General features: G+C 48.4%; 1 protein-coding gene across 5 annotated transcripts in view; it reads left to right on the top strand.

The window, feature by feature from the left end:
• Window positions 1–24,439, top strand: part of DLG5 (discs large MAGUK scaffold protein 5) — a 957,981-nt gene that overhangs the window by 731,035 nt on the left and 202,507 nt on the right. For all 5 annotated transcript variants that reach the window (XM_078643375.1, XM_078643374.1, XM_078643372.1 and 2 more), the window contains one exon: window positions 13,624–13,794. In XM_078643375.1, the coding sequence (XP_078499501.1) occupies window positions 13,624–13,794 (171 nt within the window). The remainder of the gene's footprint in view (window positions 1–13,623; window positions 13,795–24,439) is intronic.

Raw genomic sequence — 24,439 nt, 5'->3', positions numbered from 1 at the left:
GCGATTGTGGCTTACACAAGAGGAGAAACAGGGAAAAGTTTCTTCACCTCCCAAGTAGTAAAAAGATTTCTAGAAGGAGCGAAGAGGATCGCACCTCCAAACAGAATGCCAGCACCAGCATGGAACCTTAACGTAGTGCTGACCCAATTGATGAAGGCACCATTTGAGCCGATGCACAAGGCTACACTGCACATTCTCGCGCTAAAGACGGCCTTCTTAGTGGCTATCACATCACTGCGAAGGGTAAGTGAGTTGCAGGCACTAACTCTTCAAGAGCCCTACCTGCAGATACGCAGCGATAGGATTGTAATGAGAACAGACCCACACTTCATGCCAAAGCTGGTGTCTCGGTTCCACCTCAACCAAACAATCCAAATACCTAGTTTTTTCCAAAAACCAACCACAAGCACAGAGAGAGCGCTGCACGCACTGGACCAGGAGGGATGTGATGCACTACATAGAAAGGACAAAGGAGTGCAGAAAGACAAAGCAACTCTTTGTTTCCTTTGCAAGCAGTTTTTGGGGACGACTAGTTACCAAAAATACCATATCTGAAAGAGACACGTTAGTATTAGATTCCTTACCTTAGAATATCCCCAGGCGTCAGACTGGATCCGGAAACTTTTGCGTAGCAGTACCCTTGCGCGTCGGTAGGCGTCGTCTGCGGCTCCGCGTCAGTCGTCGGCGTCGTGGGTGCCGTGATGACGTCGTTGGAGTACTTAGACGCCGCCTCCACGTGCTAACGTCAGTTCTTCTTTTTTCCGCGCCAGCAAGCGCAGATCTGGAAAAAGCAGTAACCCATAGTCAATTTTTGACTAACTTTTTGGATACATTTTTGATCTTTCTCGAAGTCTACGACTCCGATCGGTGCCGTAGGGATGCCTGGCTTTAAACACTGCGAGGATTGCGACCGCACGATGTCTGTTACGGATCCTCACCACCTGTGTCTAACTTGTCTAGGCGTCGACCACGACGACAAGGCCTGCTCCGACTGCCGGGCCCTCTCTTCGAAAGCCAGGCGGGAGCGGTCCCGCAGGTGACTCGAACTCCGGCAGTCGGTCCCGCGCCGCGAGAGGTCTCGGTCCCACGGGAGGTCGAGGGACAGGTCGCGGGCTGTGAGCCTCCACAGTTCCGAGAGTAGGCCGCACTCCTCCGGGTCGCAGTCGTCGTCAGGTAAGAAGCACAAGAAGTCCAAGAGACGTCATCGCTCTACGGACTCCCCCCGACGCTCCCGCGATGCGGCCGGGGGTTCGGGTGACACCACCCACGCGGCTCCGTCGGAGTCGCGGGCGCCGCGTCCAGCTCCACACCCTACGGTCCCTGGGCTAGACCCGATGCCGGAGGAGATAGAGCGCTTCCTCATGGCCATGAGGAAACTCCTCCGACGGGCTCCTCGGCGCCTTCGGGCCCAGCGGATCAGTCTGGGGCCTCTAGCGGGTCAGGGGCTTCGGCCCCGACACCGTCGGGTGCTTCGGCCCCGGCGCCACAGGGCCCCCCAATTCCGACGCCGCCGGTGCCTTCAGGCCCGGCGCCGCAGGGTCCAGCGGTCCCGGCGCCGGCGGCGCCTTCGGGCCCGGCGCCGCGGGACCACCCTAGACCTTCTTCGGGATCTGGATCGTCGCCGGTGGACCTTACGACCTCCCCGGCGTCGGACCATCAGGTGTCGCCTCCGGCGCCGTCCTCGGGCGGTGCCGTCCCCAATACCTCCTTCGTTCCTGTTCCGACGTCGGGACGGCCCGATGGGCGCCGCTCCAGACGTCGTTTGGAGAGTTTCACTTCTATGAACAGGCCCCATTGGTTGAAAACCCTGAGTATCAGGAGATGGGTGATGAAGGGGAGTGGGAGGGGTCTGGGGACCCTCTGACCCAAGTGTCAGTCTCATGAGGACTGGGCAGGGGACCTTGGGGATGCCAGTGGTCTGGACACCTCTCCGGACACTGGTTTTGTCTCCCCTCCTACCGTGGCTTCGGAGGAGGGGGCAACCTACAGTGTGGTGTTGATGAGGGCTGCCAAGGCCTTGGGCCTTGAGCTCCCCGTCGCGGCCGTGAGGACTAATCTCCTCACTGAGGTCCTTAAACCGCAGTCAAGCTCGGCCGAGCCTCTGCTGCCCTTTAATGATGCCTTGACCGACGTTCTTCTGGGCACTTGGTCCAAGCCCGCTACGGGTTCGCCCGTAGATAGGAACGTGGCCAGACGCCACCGCCCAGCCCCGGGCGACCGATGTTTCCTGTCCACCCATCCCACCCCCGAGAGCCTGGTCATCCAGGCCTCCAATTCCCAGACCGCATTCCCGTCGGCGCCGCCGGACAGGGAATCCAAGAGGTACGAGCAGTACGGTAAAAAGATCTTCTCGTCCCTTAGTTTGGGACTGCGGTCTTCCAATACCGCATGCCTCTTGGGCCGCTACACCCACTCTCTGTGGGATACGGTTGCGGAAGTGCTGCCAGAGTGTCCGTTGGAGGTACGGGCCAAACTCGGCCAAACCCTTGTGGAGGGCCGGGATGCAGCCAGATATTCTATCCGGTGTGGGCTGGATACCACCGACTCGCTAGGTAGAGCGATGGCAACGACGGTGGCGGTCAGACGCCACGCCTGGTTGAGGTCCGCCAACTTTTCGGCCGATGTCCAAAACACACTGATGGACTTGCCGTTTGATGGCCGTCGCCTCTTTGGCGACAAGGCAGACCATGCGCTTGAGCGCTTTAAGGACTCCAGTGCTACGGCCAAGTCCTTGGGCCTCTCGGCCCCGCGCCAGCAATCGGCTGCCTTTCACTCCTTTCGTGGCCATGGAAGGGGTGTACCCACACGTGCTGCCAGCCACGCTCCGCAAGGTAATACCCAACGCGGTGGCGGCCACGGGAACCGCCGTCCCGGCGGTCGGGGACAACGGCGAGGTCAGTCCACACCTTCCCCCCGCAGCATCCGCCTCAAAATCCTCCTAGTCCGTGCTTTCAGGCCCATGTGACGCCAGTGGGGGGCAGGGTTCGCCATCAACACCTCCACTGGCGCACTGTCACTTCGGACAGGTGGGTCCTGCAGATCGTCCGAAGGGGCTACTCCCTCCCCTTCGAGGCGACTCCTCCAGCCATGCCACCGCAGAACCACAGTGTATCGGGGGATCATTTGCGACTTCTGCAGGAGGAAGTTACGGCCCTCTTGGCCAAGGGGGCCATCGAGCGCGAGTTCCTGGGCCAGAAGTAGGGTGTGGTTGCTACTCCCACTACTTTCTGGTACCCAAGAAGGGCAAAGGGGGCCTACGCCCTATCTTGGTCCTAAGGAACGTCAACGGCTTCCTCCGGAAGGAGAAGTTCAAGATGCTGACACTGGCTCAGGTCCTAGCTGCCCTGGACCCAGGAGACTGGATGGTAGCATTGGACTTGCAGGACGCTTATTTCCACATCCCCGTCCTGCCGGCCCACCGGCGCTACCTGCGGTTCACGGTTGGCCACGAGCACTTTCACTATACCGTGCTCCCCTTCGGCCTTACCAGCGCCCCACGGGTGTTCACAAAGGTGATGGCAGTGGTCGCAGCTCATCTGCGCAGGTTAGGGGTTTCAGTCTTCCCCTACCTCGACGACTGGTTGTTGAAGGCGGGCTCGCCCCAGACAGTCGTCAGCCACCTCCAGACTACGGCAGATCTCCTGCACCGGCTGGGGTTCTCCATCAATGTGCCAAAGTCACACCTGTGCCCCTCTCAGAAGCTCCTCTTCATCGGAGCGGTTCTCGACTCGGCGAGGTTTCGGGTTTATCCACCCGAACAGCGGGTCCGGGATATTCAGGCTCTGATTCCCATCTTTCAGCCGTTATCCCAGGTCTCGGTCAGGTTGACGCTGCGGCTTCTGGGGCTATTGGCCTCCTGCATCCTACTGGTGCATCACGCCAGGTGGCGGATGCGGGCTCTGCAGTGGGACCTGAAGTTTCAGTGGGTCCAGCATCAGGGCAACCTATCCGACCACGTCCTGATCTCGGAGGGCACTGCGAGACAGCTGCAGTGGTGGCTCATGAACCGCAATTGGGTCAGCGGCAGATCCCTCTCCCTTCCCCAACCGGAGCACGTAGTTGTGACGGACACGTCTCTCCAGGGCTGAAGAGGCCACATGGGAGAGGCGGAGATCAGAGGCCTCTGGTCTCCGGCGGAGGCCCGGCTCCACATCAACCTGTTGGAGTTACGGGCGATTCGTCTAGTACTAAAGGCATTCCTCCCCTCTGTCCGGGGGAGTGTAGTGCAGGTGTTCACGGACAACACCACCGCCATGTGGTACTGCAACAAACAGGGCGGGGTGGGGTCGTAGACCCTTTGCCAGAAGGCTCTGCGCCTCTGGCAATGGCTGGAACGCCAGGGCGTGACCCTGGTGGCTCAACACCTGGCAGGTTCTCTGAACGCCAGGGCGGACGAGCTCAGCCGTCGGTGCATGATGGATCACGAATGGCGTCTGAACTCAGACGTGGCACAAGGCCTCTTTCAGCAATGGGGAGAGCCTTGGTTAGATCTATTCGCCACCGAAGAGAACGCGCAATGTCATCAGTTCTGCGCGTTGGAATTTCCAAGGCGCACTCGCTCGGAGACGCTTTTCGTCGCGTGTGGAGTTGCGGTCTATTGTACGCCTTTCCGCCTATACCACTTCTGCCCAGAGTGCTGAAGAAGATCAAGCGCGACCGGGCCCAAGTCATCCTTGTGGCTCCGGACTGGGCAAGAAGGTACTGGTATCCAGAGCTACTCAGTATGTCAGTCGATCCCCCGGTTCGTCTGCCTCTTCCGGAGGACCTTCTGTCGCAGCAGCAGGGGACGGTCCTCCACCCGAACCTGTCCAGTCTCCACCTCCATGCTTGGAGATTGAGCGGCGACAGTTGCGGCCATTTGACTTGCTTCCTGAAGTCTGTAACGTCATTCTGGCAGCCAGGCGTCCCTCCACAAAGTCGGTATACGCCTGCAGGTGGAACAGATTTGTGGCATGGTTCACAGCAAAGGCTGTGGATCCTCTTGCTGCCCCTCTCTCTGAGGTGCTTCTCTTCCTTCTTTCTCTTGCCCAGCAGGGCTCTGCTCTGGGCACTATCAAGGGCTACCTTTCTGCCCTTTCAGCCTTTCTGACGCTGCCTGATCAACCTTCTTTGTTCAAGTCCCCTATTGTAAATAGATTTCTAAAAGGCATCACACACACATTCCCTCCTGTTCCGTTTGTGATGCCTCAGTGGGACTTGAACCTGGTTCTTACGTTTCTGATGTGCGCTCCTTTTGAGCCACTTCACAACTGTCCTCTCCGCCTTCTTACTCTGAAGACAGCATTCCTGGTTGCCATCACCTCTGCCAGGAGAGTGAGTGAGCTCCAGGCTCTTTCTTGTACTCCACCTTTCCTTTCTGTCCATCCGGACAAAGTGGTGTTGCGTACTAAGCCATCTTTCCTGCCCACGGTTGTCACGGCCTTCCACATCGGGCAGTCTATCACCTTGCCAACCTTCTTCCCGCCACCGCATCCCTCTAAAGAGGAAGAGCGGCTCCACCGTCTGGACCCAAAACGTGCGCTCTCATTTTACTTGGATCGCACACGCCAGTTCCGGGTGGATGACCAACTCTTTGTTGGTTACGTGGGCGCTAAGAAGGGGAAAGCGGTGCACAAGAGGACCATCTCGCGGTGGATCATCTTGTGTATCCAGGCATGCAAATCCTTGGCTAGAAAGGAGCCCCCTGTTGGCTTTAGGGCTCACTCCACCCGAGCCACGGCGACTACAACTGCCCTGGGCCAGGGAGTGCCCTTACAAGACATCTGTCAGGCAGCTACGTGGGCCTCGCTGCACACGTTTGCGAGACACTACTGCCTCGACAGCCAAGTCCGGAGGGATGGCTTCTTTGGCCGTTCTGTCCTCCAGGACCTTCTGGTGTGATTATTGGTTCGCAGACCCACCACCGGGGTTGGTATTGCTGGGGTATCTATTCTAAGGTAAGGAATCTAATACTAACGTGTCTCTTTCAGATGCACAAGTTACTACTTGTGTAACGATATATCTGTAAGAGACATTAGTTAGTATTAGATTCCTTACCGACCCACCCATCCTCCCCGTTCTGCAAACCGATATCTAGGGTTAGGGTTACCCCCTTTCAGGGCCCTAGTTTCAATGGCACCAGTGTTGGTTTTTAACATGGCTCTGCGTTTCTGGAGCAGAAAAGCTGTGTCTAAGAACTGACGTCAGCACACGGAGGCGGCGTCTAAGTACTCCGACGACGTCATCACGGCGCCCACGACGTTGACGACGGACGCGGAGCCGCAGACGACGCCTACCGACGCGCAAGGGTACTGCTACGCAAAAGTTTCCGGATCCAGTCTGACGCCTGGGGATATTCTAAGGTAAGGAATCTAATACTAACTAATGTCTCTTACAGATATATCGTTACACAAGTAGTAACTTGTGCTGCACGATGGATTGCACAAACCATGCAACTATGCCACAAACAAGCTGGGCAACTGTTACAAGGAGCAGCTCATGCTCACTCAAAAAGGAATAAAGGAGCAACGATTGCGTTTCTGGCCAACACACCAATTCAAGACATTTGCCAAGCTGCAACATGGTCTTCAGTGCACACGTTCACTAAGCACTACTGTGTGGATATCCAAATGAACTAAGAAGCGCAAGTGGGACAGAAGGTCTTACAGCACATATCCAGCAACCAGTGCTCATCTTCCACTCAGCCATCACAATAAGGATAAACCGCTACAAATTCTATGCACAGCATAGTGAATCCAGAGAGATTCACGCTGCAAAACGTCTAGTTTCTTACCTGTCGGTGTAGTTTTGCAGCTTGAAGACTTTCTGGATTCACTAGCGAACCCACCCTCATCCGCCAGAAAGAAGAGACAGGAGGAAAGGGATTAAAGATGAACAAGACTTTAAAAATAAGAGGAAAAACAAGAATAACAAAAGACGAGAAAAAAGAATCCGAAGATGGCGACCAAAGGTGGGAGCTTCCGAAGGAAGCACATCGACGTCACGAAGGACACCAAATAGTGGTATGTCGACGCCCACCTGGGCCACGAAAAAAAAAAGAGAGAAAAAAAGACTACAATTCCGGACCCAACAAATAGATGGCGGAATAATGCACAGCTTAGTGAATCCAGAAAGTCTTCAAGCTGCAAAACTACACCGACGGGTAAGAAACCATACGATATACATGACTATCCATCAGATGAGGGGTAATTTGAAAATATACTATGATAATGTCCTATTAAATAAAAATCTGTATGTAGAAAGCCCAAACATTTAACTTAAAAATAAAAACCTAGGCTAATGATGAATAATGAAGTGCTCCAAAGATTGAGTTTATTAATTTAACAATAGTTTTATTGTTATGTTTTATGCGTTTAAAATATTCCAGGACTAAGTTTCCACAGAATGAAATGAGAAGTTCAGTTTTGAATAGGTACTATTCTGCTTGAATCTAGCCAGATTCTGGATTAGTGTCCATAAAAGACTGTTTATTGTTGTTGAAATCCTTACATACGCATAAAATATGAAACAAAAAAATGTAAAAATAGGCTTGTTAGGGCGAGCTAGAGTTGCGCATGCGTAGCATGCGTGTCTAGCTCGCTACCTATTGTATTCAGTTTCTTGGGAATCTGAGACAGCGTTCGTCTACGCGCCTCTGCTGTCTCAGATTTGACCTTGTGAACGCGCTTTCTTATCTGGCTGCTGGCAGCTTGCTGGAGACAGCTTACATACACACACACACACACTCCCAACCCCACTCACCGGGTACACGCAGGGCTTCCATCACTGGGGGGGGAGCACCGTCAATGTGCCCCGACGCCCCCCCTCACCGGGTCTGATATACTCCTCTCGTCCTGTTCCTCCGTTTCCAGTCTCCGCAGCCCGCTCCGTTGTTTCTCTGCCCCTTCCGGACAGTTCGTGCGTGTCACACCTCTCCTTTCTCCCGCCCGGAATTCCTATTTGCGTGTCAGGCCTCGTTTTCACCACGCATTTACAGCAATGCCGAGAGCTTATTTTTTTAGGCAGGGCGGCAGCTTGCTCCTCATTGCTGTCATGCACCTTTATTTTCATTGCAACTTGCACTTTATAATGTGTTATTCATTTATTTTTTTACAAGCACGGCACGCTTTAACTTTAGCGGCCGCACCCCTCCTGGTTTTTTTTACGCAACGCTGCAGCTTGCTCCTCATTGCTATCACACGCCTTTATTTTCCTCGCAACCTGCTCCTTTTACAGTATGTATTTATTTTTTGCAAGCATGGCACGCTTTAACTTTAGCGGCTATGCCCCTTCCGTTCTTTTTTTTTTTCTTTGCCAGCATTGCAGCTTGCTCCTCATTGCCGTCCGCCCCGGGCACCCGCTACACTTTCAGCATTACAAATGGTTGTTTAGCATTACTAAAAGGTTGTATTTTGTACCATTGGCTGTCAGCTTGTTAAACAGTTGGAGCCGGCTCGTGACTTGCTTGAAGGAACAGGAACCTTCACTGGAGTCTTCTAAGAAGAACCGCTGCACGCAGGAAGGAGAAATCAGGATCGGTACAGAAAGCCAAGCGTCATGAAAACGAGGGTGTGGCTATATATAGGGACTGCGAGGATCAGGACGTCGCCACATTGCTGGAAATCATACGTGTAGCCTACTTTGCATGCACACCGAACAGCCGACATCGGAGCTGTTCTGCATGCGTGAAGACAATCAGCCTTCCACTTCAAGATGAACAAAACTGTTCTTTTGTGAACCAAAACTCCAGCACACTGAATGACAGTTACTCGGGAGGAAAGAATGAGGCACTCGATTCCACAGGGGACACAATACTGCATGGATACACAACAAGCATTGGTACCTCCGAACCCAAATGAAACCACATCAAGCATTATGCCTTAGAACAATTGGGCTGCATTTCAATCAAACAGCAGTAACAGGGGAAATACAAGGAAACATGATTGAGACCCCTGCCATAAGGGTGACAGCAAAGTAGACAACCAAGGTTAGTAGCGGGTTGATTCCTGACAGTACATTCCATAGGCTGTCATGGTGGTAACCATGTACTCTATAGCCTATTAGCCTCTTTTTACAACAAACATTTTAAAGAAATTGCTACAAATATTATTACCGAGTAAGGTGACAGTAACAAGGGGTTTTCTGAAACTATACGATGGTGGCAGTAAGCGCTAAATTGTTTATTATAATTAAATACTTGTTACGTTGGAATAAGGTACAGACATATCTGCGATTCTTTGGCTTTTAATACAGCGGAGAGAACAGACCTTAAATAGACTGCCTTATTGGGGAATTAGGCTATTCCTCGACTGGATGGTGCCACGGAAAGACCAGAAGGGCTGGGCAGTATCAGTCGTATGCCAAGCTCCGTATGGGCCAGTTTACCTACAGGCAGTGTTGCTTCGAGGAGTCAGAGGAAGCAAATGCCTGGTTCAACTACTGTTTTAAAGCGGTTGTACAGTGGAGATTGGGGCATACCATCAGGGGGCGTGTATTTTTGTCTATGCAGGAGTAAATGGCGCAGCTGGGGCGCTCTCCCCTGCGCCTCGCTAATAACAAGCGCTGCCATTGCAGCATTGTGTTTGGCGTCGGGGAGGGAGGCTGCCTTTCCAAATGATGAGGAGAGCTGGCGGAATTGGCACAGGACGGCGGGAGTCAGACTCGGATCCATTGATCCATCCCCACCCAGAAGCTGAGTAAGTTTAATTTAATATTTGTATTTAATTAAAACCCTCCCGCGGGGAGCCTATTTACAATGATTCCCCATATTAAAAGTGACGGCGGTGCAAGGGGTTTGTCAACAGACAAAATAATCTCACATCTCTTACTTTGTCAATTGTCATAATATACGTAAATAAGCCTTAGTGCCCAGCAACCCTCAAACAGTCACGGACTCACGGAACGCTTATCCATTGTTGAGGAACACTCCGGCAGTGAACACTGGGCGAGTTCATCGGTGCACAAATGCGCATCCAATCAGTGCACATGAACGCTGAGATAGTCATGGTGGTGCTCTACTACTCAGTACACAGGAATCTCCAGACAGTAGTGTGAAACTCGCAGAGAGCGAGAGGTCACTCAGACAGACACCAGGACAGAGTACGGGAACCAATGTATGGAAACACTGGCTGTACATATACCCTGACAATTCTCCAGAATACTCTGTGTGCAGGAACTCTCAGACCTTGCACAGGAGGACTCCGACAGCGTATGTGAGCAGGTGGTGCCTGTGAATACTCAATCCCGCCTCCCCCCATCCCCCGGGATGATCCCATTTCCAACCCCCTGCCCCCACCCGCCCGTAATGCTGGCCGTGATTGGCACTCAAATAGTTCCCTGCCTGCTATGTTTTCATTTGTTTAATGTTTACCTTCCACCTTTCCATTCAAATTCCTTCCCGCTTTTCCTCGGAGCATTGCATTTACCCCGCTTTGCTTTTTATTTCATTTACAGTGCTTTCTTTACTTACCCTGTCTTATTGTGGACCATGTATCACCCATCGTAGTTAATTTTTTGTTCCCTTTTGCTTTTGTGCTTCTTACGTTTTTCGTTTATAATTGGTATAATTTCCTGACTTCCAGTTCTCTCTCATATTATTTATTTTCCTCTCAATTTTCTTTCTCTGATCTGTATTTTTCTTAAACCCATCCACCTATTTGGCTCCCTTTCTTTTGGTCATATTTTGGTATGTTGCTTTTTTTTTTTCATGTGTTATTTGCTCTCTTTCTTTTGTTCATGTTTTGGTTTGTTTGCTTCTTTCTTCTTTTTTTCTTTCAAACATTGCATGTCCAGCCGGTCCCTAGATTCATATTCTGTATCGTTTTTGTCCATTTTTTTACTCGTATTATTTTAGTTTGAGGGAACCCTTCTCTATTCCTTTTGTTGTTAATTTCATGCACACCCGGACGTGTTCTTCCGATTTGATCTTTCTGTCTTCAGGCGGTCTCTTCACTCCCCCAACCTCATGATTGAGGGTTGAGTGGTGTGAATACACTGGATGAGTGGTGTGCCCTTCTGAGTGCAGGGTAAGCAGTCTACTTTTGTGAATGTTGGGAGAGCGAAACAGTGTGCATCTTTGAGTGCAGTGCAGCGAAGGGTGAGGGATGTCTGTGCGAGTGCAGGTTGAGCAGTGTGCAAGTGTGAGTCCAGGGTGAGTGATGTGGATGGGTGAATGCAGGCATAGTGATATGTCAGGGAAGGGTGAATAATGGGTCTATGAGTGCAGGGTGAGTAATGTGCCTATGTGAGTGCAGGGAGAGTGATGTATCTGTGCAAGTGCAAAGAGACTTGTCTGGCTACTCCCAGAGATGTGTTCAGCAAGCGACCACTTTCTCAAATGTGCTTGAAAATGCAACGTTTGCCCACTCTTTTTAAAAAAAAAAAGCTAGGAAAAGAACCCCCCCCCAACCTCTTGTAGTTGGTTCGTCTCGCTCTCCACAGTGCAGTATATACACCCCTACCACTTTGAAATGTCACCAGCCACCACTGGGAGGGAGTATGTAAAACTGAGATTAATTTATGAAACCGGTTGTAATAATAACATCGAGGTGTAATGACAGTCATATAGCGTTTACTAGCCCTGACGAGCCGTTCAGTTGATTGGTTATTGCTCATGCTAGCGTTTTCCACCATCCTTGGGGCATTACCTCTGCTCATTATTACCAGGTTGTTTAGTTTCCCTTGTACAAACACGGGCAGCACGGACACAAGGCTTATTTGGTACTGGACACTGGTATTTATCTGGGTGCATCTGTCTCTCTCCCTAGAACCGATAATGACAAGCCACCTGACTACCTGTTATTCAGAGACGCTCGTTATAAACCATTTTCATATGAAGTGCACAAAGACTACAGCTCCCGCAATGCTTCATGTTGCAGAGTGCTTTACTGGCTTAAAAGACAGACATGCCGTGCCAAAGTAAGCACAGTACCGAATACAATTTGCAAATTACAGTTTTAGTACTTTCTTATTCCTGTATCTGGGCAGTGCAGTTTTTAATGTCACCTTCCTCTTGTCCTTTTTAAAAGGTTGATAATTCCAGCCCTACCCTCGCTCTTGTAATTATGACTAATTACAGTCTTTCAAAGCAATATAGAGAGTTACAGGGCTCTGTTTCTCTAACATGAGGAGGGCTGTAATCTAAAGTAAGAGCTGAACTTTTTACATAAATAAATGCAAAGGTAAATTTATATTTCACTGCAGCTGATTTGGAAGACTCTAACGAAGGAGACATTACTAGCATAACTTACATGTTCGGCCTCACTATCTATCTATCGGCGTCACTCTATCTATCTATCTATCGCCCTCACTCTATCTCTATCTATCTATCTATTGCCCTCACTCTATCTATCTATCTATTTATTGCCCTCACTCTATCTATCTCACTCACTCACTCTATCTATCTATCGCCCTCTATCTATCTATCTATCGCCCTCACTCTATCTCTCTATCGCCCTCACTCCATCTGTCTATCGCCCTCACTCTATCTGTCTATCGCCCTCACTCTATCTGTCTATCGCCCTCACTCTATCTGTCTATCGCCCTCACTCTATCTGTCTATCGCCCTCACTCTATCTGTCTATCGCCCTCACTCTATCTCCCGCCCTCACTCTATCTCCCGCCCTCACTCTATCTCCCGCCCTCACTCTATCTCCCGCCCTCACTCTATCTCCCGCCCTCACTCTATCTCCCGCCCTCACTCTCTCTATCGCCCTCACTCTCTCTATCGCCCTCACTCTCTCTATCGCCCTCACTCTCTCTATCTCCCTCATTCTATCTATCGCCCTCACCCTATCTATCGCCCTCAGTCTATCGCCCTCACTCTTATCTATCTCTCACCTCACTCTATCTATCTATCTATCTATCTATCTATCTATCTATCTATCTATCTATCGCATCAGCACAGCATCACTCAGCACCACCACAGCATCACTCAGGGGCACCACAACATCACTGTGCTCTACCACAGCACCACTGAACGCCACAGCATCACTTGTCGCCACCACAACATCACTCAGTGCCACCACAGCATCAATCTGTGCAACCATTCAACAACTGCTTCAAATATGTTCTCTCAATGTTTCAAGCTTCTTTACAAATGTCACTAAAACATGTTAAGATTTCACTTCTGTTCTTGGATTTTCATCACAATAAAATACACTGAACATAATCTTCACAAAAGTTATTTACAACAGTTTAAGCTCTTGCCATTATAAATTACAATATCTTTTATTTAAGTATTAATTATAAAAAAAATTAAAAGCCATTGTTATTGTAATATCAATACATCTAAGTCACGTAAATACAACACATATTCAAATACAAATGCTAAAGGTGTCACATTTGCAAAGTTAAAACTATTGGCATTGTAAATGACAAAGCTATTAATTTCGCTATTTTCAAAACCAACACATAAATAAAAAAAAATTCATTTACAATACCAATTTCTCAAACTTTCCCAATGCAAGACCTATTGCATTGCAAATGCTTGTGTTCATATATTTATAGACTAAAGCAGTGAACGTTGAAGTCTTCTCCATGGAAATGTTTCGCATTTGTGCTTATGGTTGTACTGTAGGATGAGGAATCTCTTTACTCAATGTCTTGAACTTTATACCGTATGTAAGATACATTTTTCTTTTTCAGAGCACTTTACGATCGTCAGGCAGAGGTGGAGCCAGATCTCAGCTTTAAGAAGGACGATATTTTATATGTGGATGATACACTACCACAAGGGAACTTTGGTGCCTGGATGGCTTGGCAGCTAGATGAAAATGCTCAGAAGCTGGAGCGAGGACAGATTCCAAGCAAGTACATGTCAGTGTCCCATTATCTGCTTATGACTTTTCATGTTGGTCTCCTTCAACCTATCTAATTTGAGCAAATTGTAACTCAATAGAAATATACTGGCTGGTTCTTCTATCAAAACATTTTGGGCCTGCTAATTTTTACCTAGATGTTATGTGGCATACTGCAGTGGTTACTGATCCTAATTGCCCTTTTTTCTGTCATACTGCTCGAGGTTTAGGAAAAATGTAAAGCAGTACATGTTTTTAAATGAGTTGTTACACAATCATGTTGAACAATTGTTTTTATTTCATTTCTTCCCATTTCACACTTTGCTCTCAGAGCGAGTACAAAATTGGACTAGGTAGTACTGTTGTGTAGAGACTATTTGGTAACAATTGGACAAGTAATGACAAGAGGATCAAATTAATTAAAGTATTTCCATCCTTATTTGGCAAGTGTCTTTGAGTCTGGGTATCTGATGTGCAAACTCTTGATATTTCTGAAGCTTTGAAAGGCATGATGCGAATTGATATGCATCATGCTCCCTGTACATTATCCTGACATTACCCATTTAGAAGTCCTAGCGATTCCAATCCCTGTGGCACAATTTGTACTATATAATGCTATTCCTTCCCCAACAAGATCTGTATGTTCTATATATTCTAGATTTTTCTTTTCAGAATTGGTGTCTCTTTTATTCATTCATTCATTCAAAAATCTTTATTCGCTTCGAGGAATCATCAAAGCATTAATTAAAATATTTTAAAACACAACTTGTAATTTCCACAGGTATGTACATTAAGATCTATCCTCGTCAGTGTGTATAATGCAGTATAATTATACAGATTGAGGTTTTCAATTTACCTTAGTTCTAAAAATTATTTGTTCGTTTATAATATTTGTAGGGAAATACATATAAAGTGCAAGTGCGTACTCAATTGACCCTTGCCGAGAATACGCAATTGTTAAAAATTATGCTAAAATAAATAATTGATGTCAGTATTATACATAGTTAGTAAAACTACTCTGCTTGAATTGAATTGAGTCAAACCACTCATAATGTATGTATTGATACAATAGTACAAAAATACAAAAATCAGACCTAAATGTATCATTTACATTTTATATATAACTAATGGCCAATAAAAATCTGCTGACGCCAAATACAATGAGTTTTGAGTTATCTGCTTTTTAGTATTCGCAACATGTCATTGTATTTCCTAACATTCAAACTTCTACCTAGCGGTTTTATCCATTTTCTTGTAGCCATTACATACACTGGCCCAAAAAATAAAACGTGTGCAATATCCTCCTTTACTCCCAGTTGACATAGATTGCACTTCGGATCCCCATCCTTAGATTGTGGTGTGGCCCATTTGGATGTAAAGGCATTTATCTAGAGTATTTCATATCTAAATTTCTGATATAATGTCTTTGCTAGTTGAGGTTCGATTTCATCCAAAAATGGGTGAAAGCAAGGAGTCGTTTTGAACAATAAAAATTGTGTACTAAGCATTCCTGGTGTACTATATAAAGTGACGTTGTGCCATGTAAAATTCCAAAAAAGGTGCTTGATCTCACACTTTGATTCGGGCGTCAGCAGCCACGTGTTTGTCCAGAATCTACTCAGACCTCGATCAAGGTGCCATTTTCGAATGTGGGCCAACCAGGGAAAAGTGACATGGGCATCCAGTTCCAATAGCTCACTCAGGGTTTGTCTATAGGTTTCTAATTCCACTGTTGTCCAAATTCTAACCCAATATGACAATGTTCGCCAGATAGTTAGGTGATCCAGTCGTTTTTTGCCCATATCATAGGTTAGAGGGATCACTGGGGTATGTTGGGGAAGAGCCGTAAACATTCTCAGGATATTTTTTTTCTCCCCAACAATTAATGGGTAAAGGGTTTCACCGCCCCATAGCTCTGAGCCATAAAGGGAAGCGGTTTGAGCTCTGAGTTTATATACTTCCCAGGCGGGTGTGATAGCTTTTGACACAGTTGAATATTGTTTATTTATGATACAAACAGAATTTTGCATTAGAATTGCCTTTGATTTCTTTAATTTGCGGATTCAATGAGGGTTCACAATTGAGGGTAACCCCCAGGTATACAAAGTTGGGAGCACACTCCAAGGTCACACCATTCAAAGTTATTTTGGTTTTAAAACATTTATGTGGTCTCATAGTCATATATTTAGTTTTAATGATGATTTTTTTCTAAACCTGTAGATTAACAGTAGTTGTTAAGACTATCAAGTAGGTTTTGTAAACCCATGGAGTTTGAGTCCGCAGAATTGTGTCTTCCGCGAATGTTAAGGCGCAGATATGGGTCCCTCCAAGCTTGGGAGAATCATGTGAAGATTTTTACAAATACTGAACCAAATCATTTACATATAAAAGAAACAATGTTGGCGACAGGACACAACCCTGGTGCACACCCCTCCTAACTGGAAACACATCTGTGAGCGCCCCTCCTTTGCCCCAGCGTACCTTGACGAAGTTGCCCTCGTGTAACCTTATGTTTTGGTTTAGAATCTCCTCTGGTACCCCCTATTGGTGTAAGTTTTTCCATAACATATCCCTTGGAATCAAATCAAATGCTTCTTTTAAATCAATTAAAAGCTACATATAAATGACCAACTATTAAGTTTGTGTACTTCCAGGCTAGAATTACAAGTCTAAAAACCTGATACATTTTGCTTGTTTTCCTTCTAAAACCAGCCTGGCAAGGTGAAAGTACATATTTTTCCATTATCCAGTCATTTAACTTAGCCAGAACTTGCTTGGCATATACTTTTTGCATAATGTCTATCAGGCTTATAGGCCTGTAGTTTACAGGATCATCCCTGCTGCCCTTTTTATAAATGGGAATTATCTCTGCGCCCTTCCCGGATTTTGGAATGATCTGTCCCCTGGCTACTGCATTACATAATACATTTTTGTATGGCACCAACACTTCTGGGGCATGTTTTAGTAAGTTGCCTGGTATCTTGTCGGATCCGGGTGCCTTTGATGACTTAATAGCAGATATAGCAAGTGTCATGTCTTAAATACTGAACTGTAAGGGCGCAGTTTGTGCTAATGTCAAGGGCCCCTCAGTAGTATTTAAAAGATCTGTATCTGGCTCGTTTGAGGTGGCATATGGGTTAGCGAAGTGTCCCTGCCATGTACAAGGGTCTAAAAGTGGTCAGAAGCGGTCTTGTTTAGTTTGCTGCCATGGGCAATTATTCTCCAGAACATGGACTGGTTCCCAGTTTTTGAAGCTAATATAAGATCTTCCCAGTTTCTTAGCGCTACCGTCTGTGTTTTACTATATTATGTTCTTTCGCGTCTAATCTCAATTATGTTTTTGGCCTTTAGAGCCATGATATGCCGTCGTTTGGCCAATACTCATTCCTTGTCAAACCAGGAATTCGTCGGCTGTGTCAAGACCCCGAGGTTACCTGTTCCTGTCTGGGATTTAGTTAGATAGAATGTTATATTCTCTACCATTCTCTGGTGGATTTGTGTTATCTGTATATATTCAGGGCCTGACTCCAGATAGGAAGTTAGAAGTTTGCTAAAAACATTATATATATTGGTGGTATATTATAGCATGCCACTTGACTGAACGCCGCTCGTTGCTTACCAAAGGCTGCATAGTCTCTTCCCCCAGATCAGTTGGAAAAGTTGGGTGGAAAACCATTTCCCAGCTAGATCTAAACGTAATGGGAAATGGTCATTCTCTCCTCTTTTGTCTACCTTAAAATCCTGTAGGTATGTCACCTTTATGTCATTAAAACCAAGATTTCAGACTTCTGTGTTGCAATTCTCTCTTAGTGGAAGAGGGTTTTTTTATTTGCTTATATATGCTTTATTCAGCTGAGTGATCAATTCTCATCAAATGAGGTTCTTTCATGTACATTTTTCTGTACATCATGGGATTATCTTGGCAAGACCATAGCCCATTGAAAATGGAAAGGATCAAGATTGTGTGTAGTCTCAAGGCAAACAACTGCTTGATCCACTCTTGAAATTACACACTTGTGACCAGACTGTATTTCACTCTGACAGCTGCTCATCAGCCTAAGTGACGTGTGGAAAAGTCTCTGGAACGTCTCTTTAAAGATCTTTTCTAGGACCTTTATCCTGAAAAAGCCACTCTAGGTGTCTACCACTTCTCACCCACACCCCGCCAATTAGATCTTGTATACAAAAGTACAAGGAACTTAAAAAGACTTAATGAAATATCTCCTTAAAGATCTTAAACCACCTCCAAAGCCAGTTTGACCTGAAATGAAATACCCCCCCCCCCCTTTGTACCCTTGGACATGCCAAGTATGAGACAGTCATATAAAGTGTCCCACTGTCTGCTTTACTGGGTGCTTCTCTAGTTAATACAAAGTTAATTTCTTTAAATAATAGGAGTCTCGGTAAATGAGATATAAGAACTAATTATTTGTCATCCTAAAATCTTTTTCACCTTATTGATTGTATTTGGTGATACTCTCACTTCTTGTTTTTTACCACCTGTCTAGATGGGGCACCTTTTTAAAGAAAAGCGTGTTTGGGTTTGTTTTTTTACTTCTTATTAGCTGTTATTATGAGTAAAGCAGTTGATAGGGAAGTATGCTACATTGCTATGCATACTGTTGCTTCAACCCATTCCACCACCAACTAAAGGCCCCGGAAAACATTTAATTGCTGTTATAGATTGGAGTTCTTCTGCTTTAGTCCTTGCTGTTATGCAGCAAGGATATTGTGTTCTAACTGATGGTATCTTTGCATCTTGGCTGCTATGTTGTATCTTATCCCTTCAGGTTCATTAATATAATAAAGAAGATGTAGCCCTGTCAGGGGGCAGCGGAGGACAACATATAGGGTGAAATACCCTGTCTCCTGCACAGTATATTGATAAGACCCTCATATGCTAGTGTTTTATCTGTAGACGTAATCTGTATAGAGCGAAGTCCCAGGCCTCTACTAAGTACATGTAACCAAAAGTTCGAGGCATGTGGGCTGCTAAATTCATATCTTAGCATTAGATCGCCGCCTAGTGTTGGGCTCGGATGATTGCACATTGTTGTCCTGGAAGAGTCTTCGAAGTATCCTGAGATAGGTGGCTCCTCCCCTGGACTACAGTGCGCATGGGCATCGGCTCCATCCCCAGATTGTTTTTTTCCGCCATTGGGTTCGGATGTGGTCTCGACGTCTTACTGTCGGAACCCAGTAAATCTATCTTTTAGCGGCCAAAAGGCCTCGATTTTCTTGCGTCGGTATTGTCTGCGCTCGGTCTCGAGTCTTCCGTCTCTTGGAGCCGGAATAAGCGGAGTTTTCTTCGCTTTCTAAACTTTGAGGCCTTCTCATCGCGACACGACTGCAAGCCTTTACGGACATGGAGCGGAGCCCGTTCAAGTACTGCCCGCTCTGTGGGTCCAAGTACCCACACATCGATCTACACCCCGTGTGTAACAAGTGCCTTTCGCCGGACCACGACGACGGCAAGTGCAAGGCCTGTGCACAGTTCCGCTCCAAGAAAACTCTCAAGCTTCGGCGCGCGGTGCGCTTGGAAGCTAGGCAAGCGGCCCCAGATCCGGAGAACATCTTCGGCGACCAGGAAGAAGAGGTCCAGGGTCACCATCTACAAATCTCCCCATCACAGACGGAGGTCGAGGCGGATCCGGGAGACGACGACGGAGTCGCGGGTCAGGTCCTCGAATACGTCGAAGAGGTAGGAGACGACGATGAAATTTATGGGGCCGCGGCGGATAGCTCAGCGGACCAGCTCTGCCCCGAAGGTTACAAGGATACCGACCGGGACACGGGATCGCCTGTCGGCCTTACCCAGGACCCGTTGCCGCAAGCCACAGCCCCGCCTTCGGGCCCGGCTACGGACTCACTTGCTGGGCACGCAGTTTCGAAACCGAAACTGAAACCATCGGGGTCGTCAACACCTAAAATGGCCGACCCGAAATCGAAACTGAAACCTAAGGACTCGAGTGTCCCTAAGATGGCTGCCGTGCCTGTGAAGAAGTCGGTGCCCGTCACCCCGTCGGCTCCGTCGACCTCCGGTCCGCAGAAGCCGAGGAAGTCTGTCGATTCCGATGCTCTCGAAACCGACGCCCGAGGAAGGGGCCCCCAAGAAAGATGGTCGGCACGGATCAGCGGCTACGGCGCCGTCCAAGCCCGCCAAGGTCGGCTCCAAAGAGGCTACGCACAAGAAGTCTGCGCCCCGGCCTCAAGATTCGGAGGTGCCGAAGACGGTTTCCGCGCCCAAAACGCACAAGGCCCGCGAGGACGTCGGATCCGAGGGACCGCTCAAAGCATCCTTGTCGGCGACGAAACCCACTGGCAGTGTACCGTCCCCCATTGCGGAGTCACTGCAGAGAATCAGGGAGAAAGCCTTTGCTCCATCGGCTCCGATGCCATTACCGCAGCCGCAAAAGGACGCTCCGGCTAAGCCTTCTGGGAAACTCCTCTTTCTCTTGCCACCTAAGGAGGCGCCGAAAGCGTTTTCGACGAAATCGGCTCCGAAACAGGGTTCCTCGCTGCCTGACCCTCTTCCACGTCGTGTACTCGAATCGGAAGACGATTCAGAGCATTTCATCGATGCTGCCACCGGCAAGCTGACACTCTATAAACGGAAGATCACTTCTGAGCCGGTGGACCCCTACGTCATCCCACTGAAAAAGAAGAGGGTGCCCCTTGACGCCTCAGGCCTCACGGAACCGATTCATCCTCCTCCAAGACGGAGCCCTACTCCCTCCCCAGAACACTCTGTGGGTGAGGAATATGATGAGGATGAGCAGTACAATTTCCCTATCGATGAACCTGATGTACAACCAGATTCATACGACGACACTGGTGACCAGAACACCCAAGGTGTGGGCCAAGACCCGCAGACCTTTAATGCACGTGCATCCCCGACTGAGGACTCAGCAGGATTTCATGCACTAATTGAAAGGGCGGCGGCCAATCATGATGTGGACATGCATGCCGACCCGGTTGAGGAAGACTTCCTTTTTGACACCTTTGCCATATCTGAAAGGACAGTAAAGACACTTCCTATGCTGAAAGGTGTTCTCAAACATGCTGGGGACATTTTTAAGGAGCCTACGAGGGCGAGAGTGGTCAACCCTCGCATTGAAAAGAAGTACAGGCCTGCACCTGCGGACCCCGTCTACATCCGGGGACAATTGCCACTGGACTTCTTAGCGACCTTAGATCTCAAGGATGCTTATTTCCACATTCCACTACACCCGTCACACAGGAAATACCTCAGGTTCACTATTCAAGGCAGGCACTACCAGTTCAAAGTCCTACCCTTCGGAGTCACTACGGCCCCGAGGGTGTTCACCAAGTGTCTAGCGACTGTGGCGGCGCACCTCAGGAGGCAGAATATCCATGTCTACCCCTACCTAGACGACTGGCTCGTACAAGCCAAGTCAGAGCAACAGTGCGCCGCAGACATGTCGACTACAATTCACCTTCTTCACGATCTGGGTTTCTCCCTAAATTACCCAAAATCGCATCTTCAGCCGGCACATGTCCGGCAGTTCCTGGGTGCTACAATCAACACCCTGACAGCCATGGCTCAGCCAAACCAAGTCAGAATCGACAGCATTCAGTCACTGATCCAACGATTCCGACCAAGACACTCCCTGCCAGCGAGAGTGTTCATGCAGTTGATAGGCATGATGGCCTCCTGCATCTTCATAGTCCCTCACGCACGGTTACATATGCGCCCGCTCCAGGAGTGCTTAGCGAATCAGTGGACACAGGCTCGTGGGCAATTGACAGACCTAGTGTTGGTTACCAGTCGGGCATACGACTCTCTGCATTGGTGGACTCCACACAACCTTTGCAAGGGCCGACTGTTCCACGAGCCCGTGCCGCAGATTGTCCTGACGACGGACGCATCTCTCCAGGGATGGGGAGCTCATGTGCTCACTTACACAGTGCAGGGACTATGGACGACGCAGCAACAGAAGATGCACATCAACTATCTGGAACTGATGGCAATCTTCATGGAGCTCAAGTCCTTCATTGTACATCTGAGCAACAAGGTCGTGCTAGTCCGGACGGACAACATGACCGCGATGTACTACATTCAAAAACAGGGGGGCACCCACTCGCCACAGCTGTCTCATCTGGCTCAGAGCATGTGGAAGTGGGCCATTCAGAGGAACATTTTCCTCATGGCAGAACACCTCCCGGGCAAGGACAATCAGATGGCGGATCTGCTCAGCAGATACAGCCATCAGATGCACGAGTGGGAGATACACCCTTCTGTTCTCCACCCGTACTTCCAGCAGTGGGGTCATCCGGAGATAGACCTGTTCGCAACAAAGGAGAACGCAAAATGCCGACTCTTTGCCGCCAGGTTCCCTCACCCACAGTCGCAGGGGAATGCGATATGGATGAACTGGTCAGGCAAATTTGCATACGCTTTTCCGCCAGCCCCTCTAATACCGCTGGTTGCAAGAAAGCTAAGGCAGCACTCCATGACTCTCATCCTGGTTGCTCCAACGTGGGCACGACAGGCTTGGTACACCACGTTCCTCGAACTCTCAGTGGTGCCGCATCAAAGACTGCGCCTCACGCCCAGTCTTTTGACGCAGAACCATGGAGACATTCAGCATCCAGATCCACGACAGCTCAACCTGGCGATCTGGCTCCTGAAGTCCTAGAGTTTGGATACCTTAACCTACCTCCAGAATGCATGAGTATCATCAAGGAGGCGAGGAAACCAACTACTAGAGCATGCTATGCTGCTAAGTGGAAGCGTTTTGTCATCTACTGTACGTCCAATGACATCAACCCACTAGATGCATCTATACCCAACATCATCTGCTATCTGTTACATCTCTACAAGTGCAATCTGGCGTACACTTCCATTAGGATACATCTCTCAGCCATAGCGGCTTATCTTCAGAACAGGCAGCACCTCTCTGTCTTCAGAGTGCCCGCCATTAAAGCCTTCCTTGAAGGTCTGAAGAGAGTCATTCCCCCAAGAACACCACCAGCTCCGGTGTGGAACCTCAACGTCGTTCTCACCAGACTGATGGGGCCACCATTTGAGCCACTGCACTCGTGTGAGCTCCAATTCCTTACGTGGAAAGTGGCCTTTCTAATAGCTATTACGTCTCTGAGGCGTGTCAGTGAGCTGCAAGCGCTCACCATACAAGAGCCGTTCATTCAAATTCACCCAAATAGGGTAGTGCTACGCACTAACCCTAAATTCCTTCCTAAGGTGGTGTCACAGTTTCATCTTAACCAAACTATTGACTTACCAGCATTCTTTCAAAACCCGCAAACGGTGGCGGAAAGAATGCTCCATACCTTAGATGTACGGAGGGCATTGATGTACTACATAGACAGAACACAACCCTTTGGAAAGACAAAACAACTCTTTGTTGCCTTCGCACCACAACACAAAGGCAACCCAATTTCCAAAGCAGGGATAGCCAGGTGGATTGTTAAGTGCATCCAGATATGTTATCAAAAAGCCAAGCGCACTTTAACAATACCCCCCAGAGCGCACTCCACACGCAAACTGGGGGCATCCATGGCTTTCCTAGGGAACATTCCTTTAGAGGATATTTGCAGAGCAGCCACGTGGGTCACACCACATACCTTCACAAAACACTACTGTGTTGATGTGCACTCCAAGCAGCAAGCAGCTGTAGGACAGGCTGTTCTCAAGACACTTTTTCAGGTTTCTGCAGCTGGCACGGGCAACCGCCGCTGATGGAGGGACTGCTATGTATTCTATGCTAAGATATGAATTTAGCAGCCCACATGCCTCGAACTGAATATGCTACTTACCAGTATGCATCTGTTCTTGGCATGTAGGGCTGCTAACATTCATATCGCCCGCCCTCCTCCCCGGTGCCTGTCGCAGCTGCAGATATACTATTGTATTTATTCTTTAGCATGGACATCCTTTTACACTTTTCACTCCATCTTCTGCCACAATGGCGAAAAACAATCTGGGGATGGAGCCGATGCCCATGCGCACTGTAGTCCAGGGGAGGAGCCACCTATCTCAGGATACTTCGAAGACTCTTCCAGGACAACAATGTGCAATCATCCGAGCCCAACACTAGGCGGCGATCTAATGCTAAGATATGAATGTTAGCAGCCCTACATGCCAAGAACAGATGCATACTGGTAAGTAGCATATTCATTATGGGTGATATTTGAGAAAGTATGTCCCTGAAGATGTCTTTATCCTTTGTCAAATTTATTCCATTCTTTGTTTGAATTGGCAATCTTTCTGGTCATCAAGTGTTTAAACGCTTGCACTACCTTGTGGAAGTTTCAACCTCAAAGAAGTCACCTGTGCAATGGTTATTTTGATGTTTGGCTTATGGTAACCCTTAGTAGCCCCTTTTAAGTGGGGTTGGATATTGTTTTGCCAACTTTCATTGCATACATCCGGGTAATGTTTAGGTCTCGTCTAGCGCAGTGCGCATGCCGTGCTCTAGGAGAAGGCCTCTTGGAATCACTTCAGACTTCCAAGAGACTTCTCCGTGTGGGTCTGCCTCCTCCCACGCATCCCATTGGTATTTGCATGTGGCTTTCAATAATGAAGGCACGCAAATGGCCAAAGACGGGTGCATGTCCCGTCTTCCCTCAAAACGTTCACTCCCATGGCCTAGGGGTCTCGGGAGCGAGCAGTGGCCCGCAGT

Source organism: Lissotriton helveticus, chromosome 5_1, assembly GCF_964261635.1.
Source record: "Lissotriton helveticus chromosome 5_1, aLisHel1.1, whole genome shotgun sequence".
In the NCBI taxonomy this organism is placed as follows: domain Eukaryota; kingdom Metazoa; phylum Chordata; class Amphibia; order Caudata; family Salamandridae; genus Lissotriton; species Lissotriton helveticus.
This window is presented reverse-complemented; position numbering and strand designations above follow the sequence as displayed.